Source organism: Arachis ipaensis, chromosome B9 (genome assembly GCF_059453495.1).
Source record: "Arachis ipaensis isolate K30076 ecotype BB chromosome B9, ASM5945349v1, whole genome shotgun sequence".
Taxonomy (NCBI): Eukaryota; Viridiplantae; Streptophyta; class Magnoliopsida; order Fabales; family Fabaceae; genus Arachis; species Arachis ipaensis.
The window spans coordinates 944,391-972,302 of NC_142444.1; the positions used below are offsets into that span (position 1 = coordinate 944,391).

At 29.5% G+C, this 27,912-nt stretch overlaps 3 protein-coding genes across 5 annotated transcripts; 1 reads left to right on the forward strand and 2 right to left on the reverse strand.

The window, feature by feature from the left end:
* Positions 1-682: 682 nt before the first annotated feature.
* On the reverse strand, positions 683-7,014 carry ADAP (ARIA-interacting double AP2 domain protein). Its single transcript, XM_016321835.3, has 8 exons — positions 6,715-7,014; positions 6,349-6,431; positions 6,213-6,221; positions 5,935-6,023; positions 5,765-5,838; positions 5,630-5,680; positions 3,735-3,811; positions 683-1,460 (listed from the first exon to the last, which is right to left on the reverse strand). Exons 1-8 carry the CDS (start codon positions 6,879-6,881, stop codon positions 922-924), a joined length of 1,089 nt encoding a protein of 362 aa, XP_016177321.1. The 5' UTR covers positions 6,882-7,014; the 3' UTR covers positions 683-921.
* Positions 7,015-9,383: 2,369 nt separating this feature from the next.
* On the forward strand, positions 9,384-15,036 carry LOC107618779 (cell division control protein 2 homolog C). 3 transcript variants are annotated; one of them, XM_016320931.3, is made up of 6 exons: positions 12,331-12,466; positions 12,574-12,685; positions 12,987-13,653; positions 13,811-13,880; positions 14,071-14,209; positions 14,658-15,036. In XM_016320931.3, the coding sequence occupies exons 3-6, from the start codon at positions 13,017-13,019 to the stop codon at positions 14,748-14,750; spliced, it is 939 nt and encodes a 312-aa protein (XP_016176417.1). In that variant the 5' UTR covers positions 12,331-12,466; positions 12,574-12,685; positions 12,987-13,016; the 3' UTR covers positions 14,751-15,036. The 3 variants fall into 3 exon arrangements, with proteins under 3 accessions (XP_016176419.1, XP_016176417.1, XP_016176418.1); XM_016320933.3 differs by lacking the exons at positions 12,331-12,466; positions 12,574-12,685 and adding an exon at positions 9,384-9,829; XM_016320932.3 differs by lacking the exon at positions 12,331-12,466 and having other exon boundaries at positions 12,667-12,832.
* Positions 15,037-16,592: 1,556 nt separating this feature from the next.
* On the reverse strand, positions 16,593-20,781 carry LOC107618778 (aspartyl protease family protein At5g10770-like). The gene is made up of 3 exons (XM_016320930.3): positions 20,601-20,781; positions 18,253-19,100; positions 16,593-17,054 (listed from the first exon to the last, which is right to left on the reverse strand). The coding sequence occupies exons 1-3, from the start codon at positions 20,779-20,781 to the stop codon at positions 16,593-16,595; spliced, it is 1,491 nt and encodes a 496-aa protein (XP_016176416.1).
* Between the last annotated feature and the right edge of the window lie 7,131 nt (positions 20,782-27,912).

The following is a 27,912-nucleotide window of genomic DNA, read 5'->3' on the forward strand; positions in this document are numbered from 1 at the left end:
CCAACAAATTTTTTTTTTATTTTTTATTTTTATAGCATAGCACCTCCCTTCCAACTCCCAACAACTAACTTCCCCCTATGGTGAGTAGTTGGGGTAATAATGGTGTTTTTATGATGGAAATTGGGATTATGTTCATTTTAATCTCTTGTTTCTTTTTTCATAAGAATGACGGTGCCTCATATTTATTTTGTAACCCCACAAAAAATATTCTGCATCAAAAAATGCTAACATGCCTTTTGGGCCGATCAAGATATATAACTATATGCATGAAATTGAATGTATGTATAGATGACCTTTTTGTTTTTGACTTTTTTTTTTCTTGTTAACATAAATCACATCGTTTGTTAGGGGATAATGACCAGTTTATATTTTGAATAATAATAATAATAAGAATAAAATAAAATAAATAAATAAATACAAAAAAAGCAGTAATAGAGAATATATAGAGAAAATAAACAAATTAAAAAAAACATGTTAAAATTAGTCAAGCACTTACGTACCTTCTTGCATTGTTAGATCACAACAATTGTAAGAAATAAGGTGAAAACTCAGGTGAAGTCGACTTCACGTGAAGTTGATATCTGAGAGACGTTAGATAAAAATTTAGTCAAATCAGTCAAATCATCTAACGGCTTTCACGTATCAACTTCACGTAAAGTGGACTGCACCTGAATTTCCACCGAGAAATAATTACCATATTTCACCAAATACAATCTGCAAACTCTCCTATTTGTCATATGTTTGTTTGGAAAAAAAAAGAAAAGAAAAAGTAAAGTAATTCAATTTAAAGAATCTATGACGATGATATAATTAAACTGTTGATCTAGGCCCCTTCAATTTCTTGAGTTCCTTAGCATCATCCTCTTTGCTTCGATGAACAAAGAATCATGCTAATTAAGTATTTTTTTTTTCCCCTTCAAATCAAGCATCAAGCTCATACTGAAAAAATGGTGCTGAAATTGAGCCCAATTCGCCAAATATAATGTCATCATTTTCAGTGTAGAGATTGGAATCATGGCTCTCAAAGAACGTTTGAATGTCTTCCGGAAATGTGCGCCGAGGAGTAGGGTTTGATTCCGAAGATGTTTGAGAGTGAAGATTATCTTCGTCAACCGAATTTCGTACTAACATTTCTTTTAATTTCGACGATTTTAAGAGGATCTCGAGTGCCGAAGTTGGCACGGTTTCACCACCAGTTTTAAACTGGGTCGAGTCTTCAGACCCAGTTTCGCTGGTGGTTAAACCGGCCTGATCATAACCAAATACTAATTGATTATTATCGAGTTCGGAACCACTAGACGATTGTTCTTGATTATTTTGGCTAGGGTTTTTCTGAATTTCTTGGAGTTTAGGACGTAGCCAATTGATGTAATGGCTAAGATCAAAGTTTGTAACAGCATTAAGTCCACGATATTCTATGGCAGCCATGTCATATGCCATTGCAGCTTCCTCTTGTGTAGCTGTTTCAAAACATAACATTTGAAAACACATTAATTGCTTTATAAAATATTTTATAGGTTTAATTACTCTATTCGTCTTTATAGTTTTGCAAAATTTTCAATTAGGTCTGCACTAATTTTTTTTTCAATTGAGTCTCTACAAATTTTTTTTCTTTTATTTAAGTCCCTGCACCAATTTTTTTTAGTTGGGTTCCTATACAATTAAGACAATTACTACAAAGAGGGATTTAATTGAAAAAAAAAGGGTAAAATATACTTTTTATCCTTGAAGTTTAGTAAAAGTTTCAAAAATACTCTTAAGTTTTATTTTGTTTCAATTTTGTTCCAAAAGTTTCCGATTTGCATCAAATATACTCTCGACGGGTAAATTTTCAAAAAATTTAAGACCAATCTAACAATAATACATGAAAATTATGCTTGATTTGCTTATGTTGAGGGTTGTTCTTATGAAATTGTTGTTGAATTGGTCTTAAATTTTTTGAAAAATTAGCCGTCAAGGGTATATTTGATGCAAATTGAAAACTTTTAGGACAAAATTGAAACAAAATAAAACTTAGGGGTATTTTTGAAATTTTTGTCAAACTTCAGAGACAAAAAATATACTTTACCCAAAAAAATTAGTGCAAAGACCCAATTAAAAAGAAAAAAAGTATAGGAACCTAATTAAAAATTTTACAAAACTATAGGACCAACAGAATAATTAAACTTATTTTATATTATAAATTTATAAAATTAAATTCATAAAATAGCATAGATGGTCAACCATGTATTGTCAAGAAACTAGTTTATCTTTGTCATATATTACCTAATAATTATACCAAAGAATGACTTTAATTAGATAAAAATATCAATGTTTAAAGTAATGTTTGGTGTATTAAAATCAATCTCCAAACCACATATAACACTAAGAGAGAATGATGTCATCATGTATGTAAAATTAAATGGCTTTACTAAGCAGTTGAAGTTTGGTGATCTACATCCCAACCAACAAGATTTGATGATTCATGTTTTTGAATTTTCTAATTGTACTATTTGCTTTGATATGTGGGACCCTATATAGTTAAATGAAGTGAGTAGGTACTTTCAGGTAGGGATTGGAATTTGGAAGGAATAGTCAAATGGATTTCCAAAATTTCAGGCATAGAGTACATAGCCTATTAAGTGACCTAATTAGTATTAAATCTCTTAAGTAGTTTGTTCCATTTGTTTATCCTAATTAAAAACAAGTACTGTATATTTAATTGTTCATCCATCCTTTGTTTTTAGGGTGACATATACTTTTTGTTGCATGCTTTAATAGATATGGAAATATATTATTAAATATATCCCATCATTTTTGAGTTAATTATCAATTTCATATCCAAAAAATTCAAGCTTTGAGCAAAAAAAAAATAAAAAAATTAAAAGATATTATCAACAAAAAAAATTCTTAAATGATTTTAAAATGTGATAAAAATAATCAATAAATATGATATTTTTTATAAGTGACAAAAAAAATTTTTATTTATTTATCAAACTACTTATTAATTTGATCAAAATTTTTACGACGATATTTGAATAAATATTTAAAAGATGTACAAAAAATTCAGAAAAAAAGTTATTCTCTAGATTATTCTTTTTATTTTTCAAAATAATTTGGTCATACACAATAAAAAAAAAATTCATTTAGCATACAATTATTAAATTTTAAAACATGAAAAATTTTTATTTTTTTAATAATACTTGCAAAAAATTGTATCAAAATCTAATCTTTAAAGTATTTTTAAAAAATATATATTTAATATTTGGTTCTTTTTGTTTAAATTTTTCAAAGACTAATTTGTCGTTAACAATTTTTAGGTTATTTTTGTCAGCATGTGAAGTTTCAAGTATTATTTTAGTAATTTACTCCATAATTTTTTAACTAAAATAGAATAGCAAAATATTAGTACAAAAATTAAAAATAAACCATATTCATTCTCTCCCAAAAAGAAAACCCATATTCATATTATCTACTCCATGTTATTGCCATTAATAATTTTGAATTTTGATATAGTCTACTAGTTTTAGTTTACAATATTAATTTGTCACTTTATATAGATTGTTTGGTTCTGCTTTTTTTCCCGGTTAGTTCAACTTATTTGTCTGCCATATTTCAATGAAAAATTTATTATTATGATGTTTATAAATTATAATAATAGAATATTTCAATAATGAAAAGGGCATAGCATTAATTTCCATGTGCATGCACCTTAAAATACAATTAGATCACATTAAATAATAAAATAAAATTACCATAAGTTCCAAGATATAGATATTTGTTGCCGAAGACCCTGCCAATTCTAGCTTCCCATCTTCCATTGTGGTGGTGTCTATAATCAAAATCCAAAGTATTTTAGTTACCACCATTTTTATACATAATATTAATTTAATTTTCACAAAATATATATATAAAGTATGGGTTAATCATCAAATTCGTCTCTGAAATATTTTTTCAACCAAATTGGTCCTTCAAAGATTACGAATTAGTCATATCTGTCCTTCAGTTATTCCACTCATAATTTTTTTCAACGATTGATGATGTGAAATGTTAACTGATAGCATACATGACACATAACATGTTCAATTAGACGATGACTAAATATGTTTACGAAAACCTATCAATTTAGTCACTAAATCATGTTAGGAATATGATTTTTGTAATTGGAAAAAATGACTAAATTAATAAATTTTCATAAACATATTTGGTCAATATCCAATAAGACATATCAGGTATTATATATGTTATTAATTAATGTTTTACAATATCAATCTTTGAAAAAAATTGTTTATAGAGTGACTGAAGGACAAATATGATTAATTCGCAATCTTTGAAGGACTAATTTGATTGAAAAAATCTTTCAAGAATGAATTTAAAGAATGTCTTATCCTTTAGGGACTAATTTAACTATTAACCCTATAAAGTATAGCATATAAATAATTAATAATGTGACACTGTTACAATTGGATCATGATGCAACTTCAATTATTGTCCTATTATCAATTAATATTGATAGTTAAATAACCGAATTTGTGGATATCAAAGGTTGAAAGAACCTATTCAGACAACACACATTGACAAAAGTTCTACCCTATTCATATTTCTTTGCTGAAAATTGGAACCCATAATAGTTTAGCTTAGTGTGTGTCAATATCACATAAAAAAATAACAAAAAAAAAAAAAAATTAGCATTTGATGTGTTCCTATACATATGTGCCACTTTCCAAATTCAAACAAAGTCATGATTTAAATTACTCATTTGGTTATAAAAAGTTTCAGTCACTTTTTTAGTTCCATTTTGAAATAATTTTATATTTTTCAGTTAGTAATAAAGTTTATTTTGAGCTATATTATTTTAAAATTATAGAAATTTCTTTAGAAAAACATTTAAATAACCCTTAAAAAAAAGTATCTTGAAATAAGGTAAAAAGTCAAACAAGTATTTGATTGACTATAAAGTTATTATATTAATATTAAACGAATGGATATTTTCAATTTTTTTTAATTGAGAGAATAAAATGTAATATCTAATCTTTTAATATTTTGTTTTGTCTCACTTATAAAATTAATAATAAAAGATCATATTTTATTTTTTCAACTAATAAAGTGGTTAAGGTAAAAAAAAAGTGACTTTATAGTTTATGCAATATAAATGTCTAACACTAAATTTATTTACAATTTTAAAATTCAACTGAAAAAAGCATATCAATTGCAGCCTTTGAATATAATACCTAACTCTTTACACTAAATACAAATTAAAGTATTTATCAATTTATAGTATTTTTGAAGAGTATCCCTTCAGTGTTGTTTGCTCCCTTCTCTTTATGGGCCGTAGGCCCGCTCACATTTATAAATTAATTAATTAATTATCCCTTAACACAAAAAAAAAAAAAGTATCCCTTAATTTTGTTGGTGTCTTGAAAAAGTTAATTTTTGAATGATTATATCATTAGTTATTCAATTATGTTATGTGTAGACTAAAATCAGCTACTAACATAAAATATACATTAAAAATAAATTAAATAATATATATGATAACCGATTTTAGTAGTTAATTTTAGTGTACAAATAACATTTTTGTTAATTATATTACTTAATCAAAAATTAAAATCCCACTAAAACATGGAAGCAATGAATCTTGAGGAAGTACCTTGCTACCCCTCTGTATTTTGAGACTCCTCTTGAGAATCCACTGCTTTTTCTGCATATCACCAATGAAATTATCATAAGAAATGGCTTCAAAATAATAATAATAATAAATTAAAAAAAGAGTAATTAATTAAACCTTCTTAAGGATCCAATGTATTCTTCTTTAGACTGTCCCTCCATGTCCTTGAGCTCCTCTTGATAATTTGATGCCTAAGATCAAATGAATTTCACATTAATCAAACAAACTTTTGAAATGAAATTAGAATAATACAAATAAAAATTAGTAAGTAATTAGTAATTAATTACTGGGAAATTGAGTATGGTTTCTTGGCCCCAATACTTCAATGCTGCCAAGTCATAAGCACGTGCAGCCGCTTCTTCATCATCATATGCTCCTAACCAACCATAACAAACCCCTCAATAAAATCATCCACCACTTTATACCACCTTTCAACTTCCCACCCCAATTTAGATATAACCAAATTATATTAATTAACATTCACGATATTCTCCTATTAATAACTCTCACTTTGACCAAATTATCACATTAAAAAATAAATATATGCTAAGTCTCAAAATCATACCTAGATATACTGTAATTCATCCAGTTGTGTGTTTAGCATTGCCGTCATCAACCAACACATTCCAAAAAATAACATCATAATTAGTGAAAAAAAAAAAAAAACAATCATAAAAAATACATACATAATACATACATACCTTGTCTTCCTTTTTTAGTCTGTGATTCATTCCAACAATTCTTGTCCCACAAATGAGCTTCATAACGACCCGTCCATCGATGCCTATCACCATATACAATTACTTAATCGTCGAGACAGAAACACAGAGACATATTGTTTGATTGTTATTAAGATATATATAGGGAGAGAATTGAAAGTTTTCATTAAAAAAAATAAATTATAAACATATATAAGATTGGAAACATTTCAAGTACAGGGAGTACTAGTGCTCCAGTTATTTTAACAGTTGATCTGAATTATAAAAAATATATATAATATATATTAATTGAAATCAACAGATAAAACAACTGGTGCACCGATACTTCCCGGTGCACTATATATATACCTAGTGACACCACGGTAGACAGAGCTTCGTTGAGGAGGTGAATCTCTTGGAATGGTTTTGCGAGTTCTTTTTTTCACAACTTTCTTTGATGGTGTGGCAGCAGAAGAAGAAGAACTACTGTTACTATCATTATTCTTGATGACGAGGGTTTTCTTCTTCGCCATCATCAATGAATGAATGATGAGAGAAGAGAGAGAGAGAGAGAGAATTAAGCACAGTAATGTGGCTCTGTTCCTACTTAATATGCACAAGCATATAGAATTGAGGAAGAGAGTTATTATATTTATATATGAATATATGACCAAGTCTCATCCAATAAGAATGGCATTAATTAGTAACAATATATATAGTGGTCGAGAGTGAAAAAAGTAGGTCTAATAAATCGTCCTATCATATCTTCACTCTTATTACTATTTCCATTTCCATTAGGGTTACTCTACTTTTTATAAAACGTGCAAAATGTTTTATCAATAATCTTGCTTTTTAATTAATTAATTATCACAAAATTAATCTCTTTAATTAAATGAAGAACAAGATTAATATTTTTTACAAATAATGGTTAATTAAGAGACTATCATTTTTAATGTATATTTTATTTTAATAGTTAATTTTGTTAGAATTTTTATTCTAATTGTGGTCCAATTTATTAATATAGAAATTAATTTGGATAGTATTGTAATTATTCATTATTATATTGACAGTTGGTCTGTTCTTTAATGGAAAGAACACCACTTTTCATCAAAAACTTTATAAAATTTGGTTCCCTAATTCTGATCACAAGAACAAAAAAAAATACACCTTAATTTTATCTGGTTCTCTGTAATTCAAGAATTGGAAGTTCTAAATTAAACAATGACTGGAGGTACGTAAATTATTGATTTTATGAAGAAATCTAACAAATTTTAGTATATATATATATATTTAAAGAAATTCACTAACTTTTAATTCTATTATTATATTATGTGAAGAGTTAGTTCTCAATTAGTTTAATTTTTATACAGTGATATTTAATATATATTATTATATAGATAAAAGTACATTCTCAGAGATAGTACTAATGACGGTGGAAATAATTAAATTATTTTTATCTATTATATAATAGGATTTGAATATTTACGTAAATAAATGATTAAATTCCCTTATGAAGTACATACTGATGAGTAAATATTTCTACGTTGAAAGCAATGGTAACAATTGTTTGATGGGTAGAAATTCATAAAAAAGTGTTGTTATAAAAGTGTGAATTAATGAATAGTGGGACTTAAATAAGAAATTTGGATGAGCTGTTAATGCAGTTGGTAGTTGAGTGAATGAAAGGATTTGATAAGAAGGATGATGGGGGAAATGGTGGACGGTACTACCAAAATCCATTAAAATGGAAATGGACGGTACTACCATAAACGTTCATTTCGCCATTTGGACGGCAACTATTTCTGCGTTTTTATTGTGGCCGTCTTTAACCCCTCTCTCCATAATCTTCCAATAATTCCTGCTATTATACGGTGTATATATTAAAATCAGTCGTTAAAGTCAATTATTAATATAAAATATATATTAAAATATAAATTAAATTATATATATATTTATATGTAAATATATTTAAAAATTAATTTTAGTGACTAATTTTAATACATGAATGATATTTTTATAATTCTTATTAATCGTCTTTTTTTTCTCTCTTTTATTAATTGACTAGTGTTTTCTTCTTGACTTTGCTTATGTCATTTATTTTGGGTTAGTTTTACATCTTTACTCATTTGTTCTTTTCTTATTTGTATTAAATTTATTTGAATTATGGTATATTTTCATATTTTTAAAATTAGAATTTGATCTTAATATATTATTAATATAAAATAATTTTATACGTATATTTAATTATATCATATATTGTTAATGAAAATAATTATTTTTTATATTGATTACTTAAATAATTATTTAAAAGAATAAAAGAGGATACTTCCGTAAAGACGCATAAAATCAGTTATTTTTAAATTTCTTAACAAATTATAATAAAATCGATTTTTTATAACAATAACAATAAATCTAATTGTTATCAAATCCGGTCAAACTGACTAATTTACATAACTTATTGGATCATGGATTTTTTTTTTTGTTTTTTTAAAACAAAAATCAGGGATATATTTATCTTTTTATAAAAAAATTTAAACATGATTCGGTTTAGATTGTGTAATCGATCGAATCAAATCGGATCTAATAATCATAATGCGGACAATTGGATTTATTATTGTTGCTATAATAAACCGATTTTATTATAGTTTATTAAAAAATAAATTATTAACCGATTTAATAAAGATGTCCAATAATATCATGACACATGTAAACGTCTTTAAGAAAAAATGATATTTTTAATGTTTTTATCGAAGTGGCCTCCAAAAATAAATGTGATTGAAAGATTAAGTAAAATATTTTATATTGTTAGTGTATTAAAATCATAGTTCTGAAAAATCAAATTAGATCGGCGAGTCGGATCGGTTCAACTTCGAACCGACAACATTAATAATCCGGTCAGACATATAAAACCGTTGATCAGAAAATCGATGGAAAATCATTAAACCGGCATAGAATCGGCCGGTCATATCGAACCGGAACTCGGCCGGTTTACACAAAAACGGAAGGTCCTTCGTTTCTTTCTCCTTTCTCCCTTTCTTTCGTTCGTTCAGAAAGAAATCACACAAACCCAGCCAAAAAACCCTAGCACTGTAAGCCTACACCACCGCCGCAAGGAGTGGCATACTGCCGCCGTCCGTCGCACTCGAAGTTCGCCATCCGTCCGTCTATCTAGCTTCCCTCTTGCTCCAAGTCTTCAACCCCTGTTCGCTGTCACCGATCGCGGATGCTTCCTCGAGCTCGGCGTCCGTCGTCTTTGTCTGCTCAGCCGCGCTTCCGTCGCCGTTTGTTTGCCGTTCACGTTCGCTTCTTCGTTCAGCTGTCGTCTTCGTTCGCGTTCTTCGGCGTTCACCGTTCGCGTTCACTAGCCGTTCACCGTTCGAGTTCGCATTCGCGTTCGTCTGGAAGCCACGTTTCTCTGCTTCAAACTCTGCGACCAACCCGCGCGCTCCACCTAGCCGTCGAACTGCTCTCTTTTGTCTTCGCCGTGAGTTCCCTAAACCCGCCACCAGACAATACACTCACACAGCACCAATACTCTGCTTCAAACTCTGCAACTTCTTATTTCTATTACAATAAGTAACTATTTGATTTGGTAGTGGTTTGGATTTTTTCATAGACTGAATTGAAGTTAAAATAGTTATGTTCTCTTCCCTATCACATTGATCTTAAGCTTTGAATTCTCTTATTTCGTTTTAATTTTACCGCACTCAACATGTTTGATGAAATGCTTTAACCATACTTCTGGTTGGTTTTATTATTTCTAGCTTTTAGAAACTTAGTAAGTTGATTGCATGTGAAATTAGAATAATGAGGAAATTTTAGCTGGACAAATAGCATCTTTGCAGAAAACATATTAGCATGATGATTCCACTTGCATTAGTGTTCTTCTGTTAAATTTTAACTGTTAGTGTGAACTTGTTAATTTGCTAATTGTTCTTGTGTTGTTGTTCTGTTGTTCTTCCGTTACCTTTAATTTTTTTTTTTGATGTGATTTTCTGTTCTTGAACTTGTTAAGTTGATAATTTGCTAAATTGTTGGGCTGCTGTTGTTTTAATTTGCTAAATTGTTAGGTTGCTGCCATTTAATTTGTTGGATTTTCTATTTAGGTCTTGTTCTTGATTATTTGCTAAATTGTTGTTGTGTATTTATGGTTGTCTTTGAGATTATTGCTGGATATTGGTGATCATTGATTTATTATATGCTTCATGTTTTCATTGTTTTCTTCTTCTGAAGGAAAAAAATTCTGTTTTCATTGTTTTGTTGATTGTTTGTTTTGTTTCAGAAATCAATTTTTTGTGATCAATGTTCAAACTCTGAATGTTGTTCTGCTATTTTTGTTTTGTTTCAGAACTCTATTTTTTGTGATTAATGCTCAAACTCTGAATGTTGTTCTGTTTTGTTTTAAGGCTGTGTTTGGAAGAGGTGATAATTTCTGAGTGTTGTTTTTGTTTTTGTTTTAAGGCTGTGTTGCACTGTTGTGTTGCAATTTTCATTTTGTAGAAAATTCTGAGGTATATAAGAATTAAGAAGGAAGACTATTTCTTTTTTTTTTTTGGTGACTTGAAGGAAGACTATTTCAACACTATTACTCTCTTGATTCTGGTCCGCCACAAGCTTGAACATAGAATTGAAGAGAGAAACCCTTTATTATTTCATCATTGGCCTATTTTTGGCACTACATATCATTGTAGTTTGTTTATTCATAGAACTAGTTTATGATCCCCTTTTGAAGTAAAAAATGCAGTAGAAGAGTGTTTAGAACCAGTTGCTCTATTCGTTGAATTTTTATAGAATCAGGTGTTTATTATTAAACGATTTTTTCGGTTGAATTATGGTTGAATTGGTTGAACCAATAAACCAATAAACCAATAATTAGAGCGATCCAATGACCGGTCTGATTTTTAGAACCTTGGTTATAATTTATAAAAATGTGAATACATTACATTTACTATCTTATTTTACATATGTTTTCTTTTTTTTTTCCCTAAAAGCTGGTAAGATAATTAAAATGATTAATCAGAAGAATAATTATTTCTCTGTATTATTACAAACTTTTTTTCCTTTTACTCTAATCTTATATTTAAACTTTATTGCTACAAAAAAAAAAAAAAACGTAGATCTAAGCTTTTGTGCCGCAAGAATAAGAGTCCATAGGCCAATGCGTGCATCTTTTGTTGGTTTTCCATATGATTTTTGGTATGTTATTAGCTTCTAAATAAAAGCTAATAATAATAATATATTCTTTACAAATCAAAGCAAAGTTATTTGGCAATGTTAAGCATGTTTAAGCGTGGCTATGAGTCTATGACAAAGGGTGAGGTTAGTGATATTCCTATTTATATATTCATATTCTCTTTTAATTTTATTAAGGATATGTTCTTTTTAAAAAAAGAACTTAAATAATAAATCTTTATATTAAAAGTAGCTTATAAATAAGTTATTTTGTATTTGGTTTTTAGTTCTAAAAGTATTTATTTTAAAAGAAAAATAATAAAAAAATTATTATAAGAGAAATTATTTTTTTTAACTTCTTCATAAGCACTTAAATAGCTTTTTAGAAAGTTATAATTTGATTTTAAAAATTGCACCAAACATTAATGCTATAACTTTTTATAAGTTAACAAGTAAAAAAACATTTACTTATGGATCTATCCAAACTTACCCCAAGCCTATCATCAAATAGATACCTTTCTATAATTCAAACTATATCTTAAGTTTGTTAAACAAACTTTGATATATAATATAGTTTAATTAATTGAAACTCCTCAAATAATTTGTCATGTCCCTACTTAAGATTATTAGTTGAACTAGGTTAAGTATATCTAGCTAGCTACCACATGCTTGTAATTCTAGGTCAATAATCTATGAGCATACTCAATTGTTTTTGGCCGCACCTCATTGGTCATAATGTCAATTGTTTTTAGCTTCTCAAATTGGAGCACTTGTTTTTTGGTCAGGGACCCGGGCCACCAACCTAGCCCAGACCCAAAACAGAAGCCCAATATCTAACCCAATCCGGATTTCAAACCTACTATGCCCAACCCGATCCATGGCTGTCTTCTCTGGCGGCCGCGATGATAGCTGAGATTTCCGTGCTTCGATTCGCGAGAACAGTTCCCAGGTTAGTTAAGAAGCTTGAAATGGGTTAGCCCAAACTGAAATGGACTCAGGCCCAAACCAGAAGTCCAAATTAGAGACCCAATCAATTAATTAATTTAATTTGCGTAGAAAGTGGTTCAGAATTTTGAAAATTAAAAAGGGGGCGCGGCACTCAAGAGAGTCAGATCTACCCATCAGTCATCAGCACCAAGTAGCCGTTGTTCTTCTTTCGCTCTCCCAAGTAGGTTCTAACCGCCTATGGATCTATCTGAATTCGAATAGTAGATACTGTGTTTCCGATTGTGCTTCATTTTCATTCTCATTCTCATTCTTATTCATATTCATATCATCATATGTGTGGAGTTCTATTATCGTGTTTCTTTATTAGGTAATTATCATATGCACAATTCCTCAAAATCTTTCTACTGCAGTGGTGGTTGATGTTCTTGTTCTTGTTCTTGCTTTATACACATATCTTGTTCTTGTTCAAAACTATTTAATTTGAAATTGGAATTATTTTTTATGTGTGATGTTTGGTGTAGGAGAAGGGAATTGATTAATTGAGATTCTGAATGGACAAGTACGAGAAGTTGGAGAAGGTTGGGGAAGGAACATATGGCAAAGTCTACAAGGCAAAAGAGAAGGCCACTGGACAAATTGTTGCATTGAAGAAGACACGGTTGGAGATGGATGAGGAAGGCGTCCCTCCGACCGCCCTTAGGGAGGTCTCCCTCCTTCAGATGCTGTCTCAGTCTATCTACATTGTACGCCTTTTATCCGTGGAGCATGTCGACAAGGTCCCTAAATCGGCCCCGGCCTCGGCCACCACCAAGCCCCTACTCTACCTTGTCTTTGAGTACCTTGACACTGACCTCAAGAAGTTCATTGATTCGCACCGCAAGGGCTCGAATCCAAGGCCACTCCCTCCTGCCCTAATCCAGAGTTTCCTTTTCCAGCTATGCAAGGGTGTTGCACATTGCCATAGTCATGGTGTCCTTCACCGTGACCTCAAGCCTCAGAACCTCCTCCTTGACCAGAAAAAAGGGATTCTCAAGATTGCTGATCTTGGACTTGGACGAGCCTTCACTGTCCCTCTCAAGAGTTACACTCATGAGATTGTCACCCTTTGGTATAGAGCTCCTGAGGTCTTGCTTGGAACCACCCATTACTCCACTGGAGTTGATATGTGGTCTGTTGGATGCATCTTTGGTTAGTATATAGTTGTATAATGTACTTATTTTTTGCTTTTGCAATTGATTTTGCAACTCTCAAACATCATGTTTAATCTTGCAGTTATTATAAACTTATAATTGATAATTGATTTTTCATACTACTTGATTTGGCCCAACTGAATTTGGTTTTGCAGCTGAAATGGTGAGAAGGCAAGCTCTGTTTCCAGGGGATTCTGAGTTCCAACAGCTTCTTAACATATTCAAGTATGACTATCACTTTGCAATAATCATTCTACTGACTCATAACTTTCATTCCTAGTAAAAGCATGTGGCCAATTTCATCCATATCTTGCTTGCTATGTGGAAAGAATGATAGCTTTCTGGAAAAAGGAAAATTTTTCTGCTGCCTTTTCACTCTCATACTAACTACTTTTTTTAAATTTGTTCTTTCCAGGATTTTGGGAACTCCAACTGAGGAGCAATGGCCAGGAGTTACTTCGCTTCGTGATTGGCATACCTACCCAAAGTGGGAACCTCAGAACTTGGCGAGGACTGTGCCAACTTTGGGACCTGATGGAGTAGACCTTCTCACGGTTAGTGTTCCTCTATAAAAAGCATTATTCTAATGAGTTCCTAAGAATAGGATCCTCTAAAGTGAGGACAGATAACTGTAAAGCAACAATGTTAGGGCCTAAACACAATGAAGTTATTGATGCAAGGGTGCAAGATGATTAGTTTCTCACTTTCTCACTTTACATTCTAATAGCGGTAGAAACTCGCAGTTCTAATATTAGTTCAAAGGTTGAACTGGTCTGGACTGGACTTGAATAGCATTTTGTTAAACAGTGCTCTGCATAGTAATATATCTAAAGTTTTTTAAGTTATCTGAAGTAGCTCACAAGGTGTTGCTTGGGAAGTATTATCTATTGTAGCATTTGAAATAACTAGAATTCATGTTACCTTCAATTTGGCTATAATAATACGTTTACTTATCTTCTGTACAAACTTAGGACTGACTATACTAGATATTTCGTCGTGCAGAAAATGCTCAAGTATAATCCTGCTGAGAGAATCTCTGCCAAGGCAGCACTCGATCATCCTTACTTTGACAGTCTTGACAAGTCTCAATTTTAACAGCAGATACTGTCCAATGCTTTTGTGCAGATGTTGTATGTCAATGATAGTGATATATGGAAGTAAATGAAAATTAACTCCTGGCATGGAATTTAAGCATATGTGAGATTGATGTTGTTTGGTGTTAAGTAATAGTTTGTCATCATCATCTTGGTGATATGATCAGCTAAGTAGAAACTCTACTGAACCTTTATCACTCTGTATTAGGCTGTGCATGATCACCATTGTCCTTGTGTACTTGAAAAAATGTTTTTATCATTGTTGAATTAAATGAAGTCTATTATAATGCCATTCAAAATGTTAAGCATAAAAACTTATGTTCTTGTTTAAGTTTCAGTGTACTTTTAGATGGGTTTATGGGACATTCTTCTAGAACGAGTTCTCACTTCTCACAACTCACAAGAAGCAATCTTAAATTGCTTGGCCCTGTTGCTGCCATCAGACATTTTGAATTGACAGAAAAAAAAATCTTGAAATAGAGACATTTTGCCTTTACTTCAATATCTACAATCTACTTTATATATCTAAAATTCTCTATAGTTATGATATTGGGACAATATACTCAACCAAAAATATGTAATAGCCAAACGATCCATACTTTAATTTGTCAAAGCCACTTAATAATACAGAACTTTGTTTTTTGTTTTCTGTTTTTTAGTGCTCATTAATTAAGTCACTTGATTCCAGGAAGGTGCAGGCCTTGGCTTCTTATTATTAGCTCTTCTGTAACATTTCCACCAAAGATTGAAGTCCATTGTTATTTGCAATAACAATAAGGTTAAGAGAAACACTCAACACAAGGAACAATATTATGGGGAAAGAAAGGACAACACAATAAGCTACCACAATAAAATCTAAACAAATTAGGTAAAGGACAACAATAAGATAGGGCTGAATTGCAACGGAGTACCTTGCGTTTTCGATTAATGAACTAAATATTATTCAATATCTATTAGTATATAATTTTTACTATTACTCTAAAATTATTTTGAATATTCCAAAAAAAGGTTCTGTTTAATGTCAAGACTACGAAATAATCAAGCTTTCATTGCTTTATTCCTAAACATATATGACACAAAAGCAATTATTAGAGATCAAATCACGAATGACAGGCACAAGATTTGCCAACACAGTTCTCCTTTGAAGATCAATCATGATAATTTTAGCAAAATCATATTATTTATACTCATTTTTGTTTTTGTAAATTAACTTGACATATATTAATTCTTTCACATCTTAAAAAGATCTGAAATATAATCCAATAATATCAAATTAATGCACGAAATAAAATCAAGAAAAAAGGACAAAAAGGTCTTTGACCTTTTGATCCGCAGACATTTAAGTCTTCGAAAATTTAAAAATACATTTAAGTCCCTAACTTTTTCAAAATCTGGATATATCGATCCCTAATGTTTACTTGGGTTTGTCAGAATTAACAGAAAAATCAAACGTAACTTCCATTGTACTGACTTGGTTGATACGGATGCACACATAAAAGAGTTTTTGAAATTTGATAAATTAGACTCAGGGATCGATATGTCTAGATTTTGAAGAGGTTAGGGACTTATATGTATTTTTAAATCCTCAAGAATTTAAATGTCCGCAGACCAAAATGTCAGGGATCAATTTGTCTTTTTTCTCTAAAATCAACACACTTAATATTGTCACATATTTTCCTTATAACATAAAACTAAGGTGAAAATACAAGTGCAGTTAATTTTTTGTGAAATTGATAACTAAGAATCGTTAAATAATTTGATAAGTTTAACTAACTTGTCATCTAACCACGGTCAATTATCAATTTCAGATGAAGTTAACTGCACTTGAATTTTCACGAGTAAGCTAAGATACGAGGCCAGAAAAAGTGCATTCTTCTTTTGCAAAACCCACCCTAGATAGTTTGGAATCATATATGACCCTATTATTCCTCTGCTGAAGATTTCCAATTATGGGAACTTCATGTTCATGAGAAAGGCTTGCAAATGGGAGACAAACTTTTGATTTTGAAGCAGCATCACCCTCATCAATCATGATCAATGTTCCAGATGGATCCACGTTAAGCTTAGCAAGATTATCACCCTCAAAGTACATTCTTATGGTAGGCACTTTCACTTGTTGAATCCCGGTTAGATCAAAACATGTGTCAAGGATTGCAACCCCAGGAACTTGAGGGTAACCTTGAAATTGTCTCAAGAATCCTCCCTTCAATGCGTTGTAGATTGATGGAGGCAACCTTGTAATCACTGTTCCTGAATCAATTATAACTTGGCGTCCATCAACAATGCGAAAACCTACTTCACCAACCTATATATATATCATTGCACCAATGCAATAATATGGGTACAAGTATTAGATATGAATATGATCATATGGACCATGATATATGCATATACAACCATTTTATAAAACTTAGATTTATATTAATTCAATATATATGATCTCCCAAGATTATTCTTATATTGATTCAATATATATGATCTCCTAAGTTTTTTTTATAACTTTGATGCTTATATAGTAAATGATATTATAATTTATTAATAAACGATAAAATTTAAGAAAATATTTGTAAAAGAATCTAACTAAAAATTAACTATTTATCAAATAATAATATCAGGTAAATTTTTTTAATATTTTATTTTCAATTCATAATAACATTCAAATGAACATTTTAAATCACATATCAAAAGAATATTCAAAATTAAAAAAAATCTAAAAAAAAAATATCCAAAGTCATTGATAGTTTTTTACGAAAATCATGAGAAAAAAACTTAGAATATGTATATGTAATTAAGGGAGTCACTTTATTTTTTAAAGATATTTTTTAATAATTAAAAGTCAATATATATAATTGATTAAATTCTGTTATTTTTGTTAAAATTAGATCAGACAAATTAATTTAGTCAAAAAATTGGTAAACTATACCTTAAACCGGTCTAAATTAATATTTATTTTATAAAAAATAACTACAATATCCCTATTATAAAAAATGACTTAAATACTATTATTATTATTATTATTATTATTATTATTATTATTATTATTATTATTTTGAAAATCGTAAATTCTAACCCTTCTTTTATTTCTGTGCCATCATAGAGTTAGGATTTAGGGTTCTCAAAATGAATATATATATAAAATAGAAATATTTTAGTCATTTTCTATAATAGAGTTATTATAGTAATTTTTTTTATAAAAAAGAATATTAATTTAGTCGATTCAAGATTTGGTTTATCAATTTTTCGGCTAAATCAATTTATCTAATATAATTTTGACAAAAATAACACGGTTTAATTGATTATATGTATTGAATTTTAATTATTAAAAATTATTTTAAAAAAAAAGACGTTTTAAGCATCTTTATTTAAAAAAGTGAATGAAAAATAATATTATTTTAAGAGAAAAAAAATTGATTAAAATTAGATTTATAAAAGTTGGCTCTATGTATATTTATTGAAAATATTTATTGAAGTATTGATGCATAAAAGAAGTAGTAGCAACTAACCTCAATGCCAATGAGATTGAGCATGTAATGATTTGGTAAGAGAGGGTTTTGAAGCATATTGGTGTAAGCAATGGGAGTGAGATTCTTGAAAGCTGAAGGCTCATCACCAAAAACCAAAGATCCAGAAGTTTCTCCACCCATTGGTGATGGCAAACAATAAGAGAACACTCCTCCAAAATTATCACTACCTTGAGACACCAATGATAAAGAACCTCTTCCTAACCCTAACACACCAGATGTATAACCAAACATGCCCTTATTTTCCCTACCACAACCAAACACAATATTGTTCAATGACATGTCTCCTAGGGTAAGGTTTTCACTACCTAGTTCACCAATGCTAATGGAACCATCACCATAGTTAACAACATAGTCACATGTTGTGGGACTTTTACACATTCTTTGGTTTGCAAATTGTAGAGATCGACATGGTTTTGAATTGCAAGGAACTGATTGGTATGAAGGAGAGGTAGATGGTTTGAACAATGATTCCTTTTGATTGTAACATGATTTACATGGTTCACATTGGACCCATGATATGTCACTTCCGGTGTCAACTATCATTGTTCTTTTTTGGTTACCTAATTCTAAAGTCACTACATAGTTTAATATGTCAAAGTTTTGACCAAGATTCAATGGAATTTGGGATTTTATTGAAGCTTCTAATAACAAGTTTTGGTTACTACTAGACAATGACGTCATTCTTTCAAACATGTTTTGCATGGAACGAACACGAAGATCATCAAGTATCATTCTTTTCTTCCAATAATCAATTTTCATTTCTTCTAGTGATGGTGGACACTTTTCTTGCTCCTTCATTTCTAATATGATCGCCGCGTTTTTTCGTCCTGATCAAAAGAATTTAGATTAAAATTACTGTAGTTTCGTAATACAATCATGTTCGGTATACATTAAAATTAACTATTCGAATAAAATAGATATTAAAAATAAATTAAATTACATAGGTATTTATACAAATATATAGTAACTAATTTTAGTGTATAAATAATATTTTTTATTATAATATTATACATATTATCCTCGGGTTAATATTTAATTTGGTCTCTGAACTTACACGTGAGTCTCAATTTAGTCTCTGAAATTTTAATTGCCTCTATTTAATCCTCAAAGCTTATAAACGTGTCTCGTATTAGTTTCCGATACGATTTTTAGTATAAAAAGTTAACAGAGCGCTATTATAGATTATCAGATGTCACCTTAAAACTTGTAAAATGATGCAGTTTTGGTTTTGGCATTTAAATAGCTCAAAAACAGCATCGTATCACTTATTTTATTAGGTAAAATTTTAATAAACACCATTTACAATGTTGTTTTTGGGTTATTTGAGTACCAAAACTAAAACGGCGTCATTTTACAAAGTTTAGTGTGACATCCGGCTGTTCACGACGGTGTTCCGTTAACGTTTGTATGTTAAAAATTGTTTCAAGGACTAACATGAATTATGTTCACAAAGTTTGGGAACTAAATAAAGGCAATTAAAACTTTAAGAACTAAATTGAAGCTTGCATGCAAGTTCAGGGACCAAATTGAATATTATCTCTATTATACTCTGTTTAAAAGAATTAAATATAGAACAATACTCACATACAGAAGTGTACATTGGCTTTCATAATATCTAAATTATTTGAGATTTTTATATTTTATAGATCATAATAGTATGCATCATTAAATTGTTTATTCCAAAACTTTAAATAAATAAATAAAAATACATAATAGTTATATCTAATATGTTTTTTATAAACAAAACTTTCTTTTATTTTAAAGCATAAATTTTATATTTTTTTATGTATTGTACTGTGTTTTAAAAAAATAAAATTAAAATCTACATTATTCAATCATAAAAATTTTAATATCGTAAAATTGTTTAATTTATTTTAAAAATTTAAACTCATCGATGAAATTACATAAATATTTATGACTAAATGACATGAATTTTTTAGGAAGTTAATTAGAATACGCATAATAAATTGTGTTGAGTATGTGTAATATTAGGTAATATAATAATGGAAATGTTTGGCAACCAAAGAAAATCAGCTAAAAACAGCCATAACTTGTCTTATTTAACATTCATTAATTGTTGCGACAATTAATTAATGCTAAATAAAACAAATTCTGGCTGTTTTTTTTGTCTACCTAGCATTACCCTTTTAAGATTCTAAAAGCAAAATGGCATGCATGTAGGTTTGATTGAACATTGTTAAGAGTTTCCAAGCTGATGAAATAATAATATGACACATAAAAAAATTTTAGAAAAATTTAATGACGGATAATGCAGTTCTCTCAATTAGAGATCTATCTATCTTTTTCTCTTATATTAATAAACTCACTTGAGTCCGGAAGGATGCATGCCTGAATCCCACCCTGTTGCTGTGAGTGCGGCTGCCGCCGGAACCTTTGAACGTGGTAGAGCATCATCCTTTCTTCCAAAGAGTGAACTCCATTGTTATGTTCAATGATGAGGTTAAGAGAAACACACCACATAAGCAACAATAATGGCAACTTGGCCATGATTAATTATTTTTAAGTAAGAAAATGTTCAACTTGAAAATTGCTGGAGAGGCTGAAAGAGAAATCATTATATAGAGATTGAAAAAGGATTCTCAGTGGCTTTTGACATCACCATAAGAACACAACAATGATTTTTTCGTCCCTAGGACTTGTGCATGAGCTAGGTTTAAATTACTTGGATTTCAATAAGTATTTATGATATTATGAGCTTAATTTTGATGTAATGATTTAATATAATAAATTTTAAAAATATTATTTATATATTAAAATTAATTATTAATATAAAATATATATTAAAAGTAAATGAAATAATACATGTGCTAATACATAAATAATATATCACAATTGATTTTAATATATATAGTTAGTATAGCAAAAAAGTTTTATATAATTATTTACCTAGATTTGTGCGATTATATAATTTTAAAATAGTAAATTTAAAAATTAATGAGGTAACAACATAAAGTAGAATCAAAGATTGTTAGTAAGTAAATGTTGTATAATCGTTTAGATAGAAACATATATATATAATTTAATGTTTTAGTGTTAATTTTTTATAAAATTTACATGATTATTTGAGAGGGCATAAACTTAAGTTAAAAAGTAAGGTGTAAATAATATGAATTGATATTCTTGTAGCCAACCTCTTACGTAGTCTAAGAGTTGCTTTTTATATATTAATAATTTGTGAGAAATAGTAAAATATATAAATAAATCTCTAGATGGCATATCTACGAAGTTCGATTTCATATGAAGATTATATTATATAATATTTGGATATTCTTTCACGAAAGTTTAGTGACGGTTGTTAGATACTTTATAAAATCAGTCATTTATGACCTTTGGTCATTATTAATAAATTCTTTGATTTAATTTAAAATTTTTAATTTTTAAATCACAGAGTTGGATAGAATTAAAAAGTGTTTGTTTTTATTGTGTGATCAAAATTGGAGACCCAAACTTTATAAAATTTATAAACAGTCGTATTCTTTCTATTAAAAAATAGACCAACTACTAATATAATTAATTAATAATTATAACACTACCCAAACTAATTTTTATATTAACAAATTGGATCACAATTAGAATAAAAATTCTAACATTCTCTTACTTGGTCTAACATTTATTACGTATAGTCTGTAATTACATACTATACTTAAACAATTAAGACAAATTAAATTACACAAATCATAGCAGTAGGTTCTCATTAATCGAGTATTACCCTTTATGTATTACAATGTAACATCTCCTAATTGAATAAACTCTTTATATGGTATTTCTGTAGGAATAAGCCCAATGCTTATTCTAGGTCCTTCACTGAATTTTATTTGTCATTCTCAATCATGTATGCGCATATATACTAACTAAATGAGAAATAAACAATAATAAAAATTTCATATTCAAATATGTTATATAATATAATATAAGTCATATAAGTGACGTTACAGAACATAAACTCATATTAGTAACATTATCCTTAAATAATCCTGGTGGCATGCCTTTTGTCAAAGGATCAGCTATCATCTATTTAGTACTAATATGCTCTATCTGTATCTCATTAAACCTAACTCGATCTTTAATGGCTAAGTACTTAATATCAATGTGCTTACTTCGACTACTACTTCTATTATTCTTAACCATAAATACAGTAGCTGAATTGTCATAATATATTCTCAATGGCCTAGAAATACAATCCATAATCTTAAGCCCAAAGATAAAATTTTTTAACTAAACACCTTGTGATATAGCCTTAAAACAAGCAATAAACTCGGCTTCCATGGTAGAAGTGGCTCCAAGTGATTTTTTTGTACTCTTCCAAGATACTGCTCCATTAGGAAGCATAAAGATGTATCCTGATGTTGACTTCTTAGAATCAACACATCCCGCCAAGTCTGAATCTGAATATCCAACAATTTTCAAATTGTCGGTTCGTCTATATGTAAGCATGAAGTCCTTGATCCCTTGAAGGTACCTTAAGACCTTTTTTTGTAGCTCTCCAATAGATAATTTCTGGATTACTTTGATATCTTCCTAACATGCTAACAGCGAAAGCAATGTCAGGTCTTGTACAGACCTAACCATACATTAGGCTTCCAACGGCTAAAGTATAAGAAATATTTTGCATCTATCAGTTTTCAAGTTCATTTTTTGGGACATTGATCTAAGCACGCAGAATTTATCACCTTTCACAATAGGTGCAACACTTGGTGAACAATTTTACATTTTAAACTTCTCAAGAACTTTATTAATATAGGCTTCTTGAGGTAAACCTAAAATTCTTTTATGTTTATCTTTGAATCTTTATGCCAATGACATAAGATGTATCACCCATATCTTTCATATCAAAATGTCTAGAGAGAAATTGTTTCACTTCATGTAACAACCCTAAATCATTTGTTGTAAACAAAAGATCATCTACAAATAAGATGAGAAATATGATCTTGCTCCCACTAACCTTGTGAAGTTGTGATATATACATTGATCAGAAATATTTTCAATGAATCCAAATAAAGAAATCACATTGTAAAACTTCAAATACCACTGTTGAAAAGCCTGCTTAAGACCATACATTGCTCTCTTACGCTTGCAAACTAACTCCTTACCAGCACTTAAGATAAACCCTTCGAGTTGTCTTATATAGACCTCTTCTTCCAAATCTCCATTAAGGAAAGCCGTTTTCACATTCATTTGATGCAATTTCATGTCAAAATGTGTTACCAATGCCATGATGATGCGAAAAGAGTATTTCTTTAAAACAGGAAAAAATGTTTTCCTGTAGTCAACTCCTTTCTTTTGAGTAAATTCTTTGGCAACAAGTTAAGCCTTGTAGCACTCAATATTACCTGATGAATTCTTCTTGGTCTTAAAGACCCATTTATAGCTAATGGCCTTTTTCTCATCAGACAATTCTACAATATCCCAAACTTAGTTATCCGCCATAGAATTTATTTCATCCTTCATAACATCTAGCCATAAATTGGAATTACGACTTTCTATTGCTTGTGAGAACGTCGTTGGGTCATTTTCATCACAAACATCATAGTCAGACTCAACAAAATACACTACATAGTCACTATAAATTGCAGGCTTTCTTATTCTTGTTGATTTTCTTAATGTTGCATCATCAATCTCTTGTAAAGATAGTGACATAACAGGTTCTCCCTCTTCTTGAAGTTGTTCTTGAACAATATGTTCTTGAACAACATTTTCATTATGAAGAGTTTGATCCTCCACCGTATGATCTACTTGAATATTATCTTCATGATGTGGAACATCAGTAATAGGTTGTTCTACATTGACCCTATCTGTATGGGCATTGTATTGAACAATCACTCTTGTACATGGAGAGGTTTGACAAACATTATCATTTTCAACAACTTTAAGAGGATGATTTTTCACATCATGCTCTACAAACCTTACATTTCTAGATTCAACTATTTTACTTGAATGGGAGGGACAATAAAATCTGTAACCCTTAAACTTTTCTGGATAGCTGATAAAATAGCACTTATCGTCCTTGGGTCCAACTTCCTTTCTTGTGGATTATAAACCCAAACTCCAGCAGGATAACCCCAAATGCATATATGATTCAAACTAGATTTCCAACCCTTCTATAGCTCAAATGGCGTTTTAGAAATTGCCTTTGTTAAAATTCTATTTAATATATACGCAAACTATCTTAAGGGCTTCACTCCACAAGAATAAAGGAAGATAGGAGTTGCTAAGCATACTCCTTACCATATCCAGCAAAGTTCTATTTCTTCTTTCAACTACACCATTTTGATATGGTGTGCCAGGCATGGTGTATTGTGCCACAATACCATGCTCTTGAAGGTACTTTACAACTGGACCAGGTGCTTGTCCACTTTTAGTATATCTCCCGTAGAATTTTTCACCTCTATCTGATCTCACAATTTTAATTTGCTTTTCGCATTGTTTCTCTACTTTAGCTTTATAAACTTTAAAAGCGTCCAATGCTTCATATTTATTATGAAACATATAGAAATACATATATCATGAATAATCATCAATAAAGGAGATGAAGTATTTCTGACCACTTAAGGACATATCAGGACAACATATGTTAGTGTGAATTATTTCTAATATGTCAAAACTCCTCTTAGCACCCTTTTGAGACTTTTTGGTTTGCTTCCCTTTAATACAATCCACACAAGTATCAAAATCAGTAAAGTCTAGAGGTTCAAAAACCCTATCATTTACTAATTTTTTCATTCTCTCAATAGAGATGTGTCCCAACCTTCGGTGCCACAACATGGAGAATTTTTCATTTATATCATTATCATGCATAACCATAAAATCAGATTGAATATTATTAGCTAAATAGACTTTAAATAAATCACCAATTAAAGTACCATGTCCAATAATATTAAATTTTTTAATAATGTCAACAGAATTATCATAAAAATTTATACATAATCCTTGTTTTACAAGCTTAGATAAAGAAATCAAATTTTTAGAAAAATCTGGAATATAAATTTTTTTTTCTAAATCTAAAATACAACCAGTACTTAATACAAGCCTAAATATTCCAACAGTTTCCGCACGTAAACACATCCGATTGTCCATATAGATACTTAGTTCACTTCTTATCGGTTTCATTTTTCTTATGAAACCCTGCATGGTATTTGAAATATGAATTTCAGCACCAAACTCAATCCACCAAGTGTCATGACATATTTCAACAAAATTAGATTCAAAGCACACTGAAAGAATAATATTACAAAGGTTAGTACCTTTCTTTTCAAGCCAAACTTTAAATTTTGGGCACTCATTCTTCATGTGTCCTTTCTTTTTACAAAAGAAACATCGTGCACCTTCTTTCTTCATAGGATGGGATGCAATACCCTTTCTTTTCTTCTTATGAACTTGCTTTTTACCACCCTCATTTGTCACTAATAGTGCACTTTCACTAAGTTCCTGAATTAGCCTTCCTTCCTCTTGCACACACATCTAATTCGTTAATGGACCATTTTTCCTTATGTGTGTTATAAAAAATCTTAAATGGCCCGTATTGGGCAGGAAGAGAATTCATAATAAGATGCACCAGAAATGAGTCAGAGATCTCAACCTCTAAAGCTTTCAGTTGTGCTGTAATGTCTCTCAACCTCATGATGTGTTCACGCACACCTCTTACGCCGGTAAGCCTTATGGATGACAATTGTGTCATTATGGCACTTGCAAATGCCTTACTAGAAGACTCAAACTGTTCATCAATAGCCTTCATGTAATCCTTGACATTCCCGCAACCAGGAATTGAACTTCGGATTCTAGCTGAAATACGAGACTTAATGAACATCATACTTAAACGGTTGGATTTCTCCCACCGTTCATATAATGCTACCTCGGCTTGAGAACTAGCATCAGTAGGTGCTGGAGGCTCTTCCCTACGAAGAGCACAGTCAAGGTCTGCACACCTTAAGTGAAAGAGAATCTTATCTTTCCATTCTTTATAGTTGTCACCACTTAACAAATGAACTTCAGATACAATTTCAGATATCATTACTGCTGCAAATAATGAATCATGCTAACATTATTCAACTTTAAATAGGCACATCAAAATTCATAACATATAATAATACATGCCAATGCAAGTCATATCAAAATAAATATGAATCATAGTGTCATTAAAATCTACCTGTGGCAAAGATTTTAACACACATAATATTCACTATATTAACTAAAGTATTAAAATTAGAAAATAAAATACTACTTCTTAATACCTGTAGGCTAATTAAGAAGTAAAAAATATTTTTTATTTCAATCTAATTATATGTGAATAACATAATAAATTATTGTGGGTAAGTTCATTATATAATTCACAACAATTATATTAATATTTATGTGATTTCTTTAAATATAATTATTATCAAGGATGCTGTGGTTACTCCTCAATAAATCATGTATTAATCACAATATGATATGCAGCGAAAGAATTTATATTGCATGCAAATATAATCATCAAATAAATAAATTTAGTGACATAAATAATATCAAAAGTGAAGATGATGTAGTGGACAAATTTTTTAACAATATTTAGAAGATCCAAGTTTAAATCTCACTCCTACCAAAGTTTGAATATTTTATAACAAAATTAAATTTTGAAGTCCAACAACTTCAACTTGAAAGTAGCAAGCATTCAATATTTTATAACAAACAAAATTCATCAATTAAAACAAGTTCTTTCAGTCTTCTCTCTTACAACGCCTTTCTCTTTTCTTTTCTTTTATTTTTTTTTATTCAAGAATGAGAAAACTTATGAAAATCACAGAAAATTATACTATTATGAAGAACAATTACGACACAAATTAGAAAATTTCTTTTGAGAGTATTATTTATTATTCTCTCTTCTTACTTTAATTTCAATGGTTTTCTCTTACTTATTCTAAAATTTATACTATATATTTTTTCTTTGAAAACAGTTAATCAAAATAATGCACAGTAATTAAATTTTAAAATGACAAAGTATAGATAATTTTGTACTATACCACATGTTAGATATTTTATAAAATCAATAATTTACGTATTTTTAACTATTGCCAATAAATCTTTTGATTTAATTTAGAACTTCCAATTCTTAAATCACAAAATTAGATGAAATTCAAATGTGTTTATTTTTACTGTGTGATCAAAATTAAAGACCTAAACTTTATAAAATTTATAAATAATCATATTCTTTTCATAAAAAAATAAACTAACTATCAATATAATTAATTAATAATTATAATACTATCTAAATTAATTTCTATATTAATAAATTAGAACACAATTATAATAAAATTTCTATCAACGGTTGTATATGTCTAAGAATTTCTCATTTTAGTGGTAAATCGGTTGTTAACAACTGTACAACAACTTATTTTAAAAATGCACTTATCAATCTTATACAGCTGTGTCTGGTGAGTTTGACACATTCCTTACAATTTTAACGGTGGAGATTTAATTGTATATCAATTCATCCACATGGAATGCACTAGAATAATTTTTCAGTTTTAGTTGGGCTTAAAAAATGTGCTTTAATATATTTTAAAAGTTATATAAAAGAATTATTTACATGATCTTAGAAATATAGATATTCTCAAAATAATTTAGTTTTGAGATAATCAGTAGAAG

Coding starts and splice junctions, on each gene's coding strand:
- LOC107618778 (XM_016320930.3), bottom strand. CDS start 20,781: ATGGCCAAGTTGCCATTATTGTTGCTTATGTGGTGTGTTTCTCTTAAC. Junction 19,101..20,600: donor ATGCATCCTTCCGGACTCAA/GTGAGTTTATTA, acceptor TCTTTTGATCAG/GACGAAAAAACGCGGCGATC. Junction 17,055..18,252: donor TCAATCTCATTGGCATTGAG/GTTAGTTGCTAC, acceptor ATATATATATAG/GTTGGTGAAGTAGGTTTTCG.
- LOC107618779 (XM_016320933.3), top strand. CDS start 13,017: ATGGACAAGTACGAGAAGTTGGAGAAGGTTGGGGAAGGAACATATGGC. Junction 13,881..14,070: donor CAGCTTCTTAACATATTCAA/GTATGACTATCA, acceptor TGTTCTTTCCAG/GATTTTGGGAACTCCAACTG. Junction 14,210..14,657: donor ATGGAGTAGACCTTCTCACG/GTTAGTGTTCCT, acceptor TTCGTCGTGCAG/AAAATGCTCAAGTATAATCC.
- ADAP (XM_016321835.3), bottom strand. CDS start 6,881: ATGATGGCGAAGAAGAAAACCCTCGTCATCAAGAATAATGATAGTAAC. Junction 5,839..5,934: donor AAACCATACTCAATTTCCCA/GTAATTAATTAC, acceptor ATTTGATCTTAG/GCATCAAATTATCAAGAGGA. Junction 3,812..5,629: donor AAATACAGAGGGGTAGCAAG/GTACTTCCTCAA, acceptor TTTTGATTATAG/ACACCACCACAATGGAAGAT.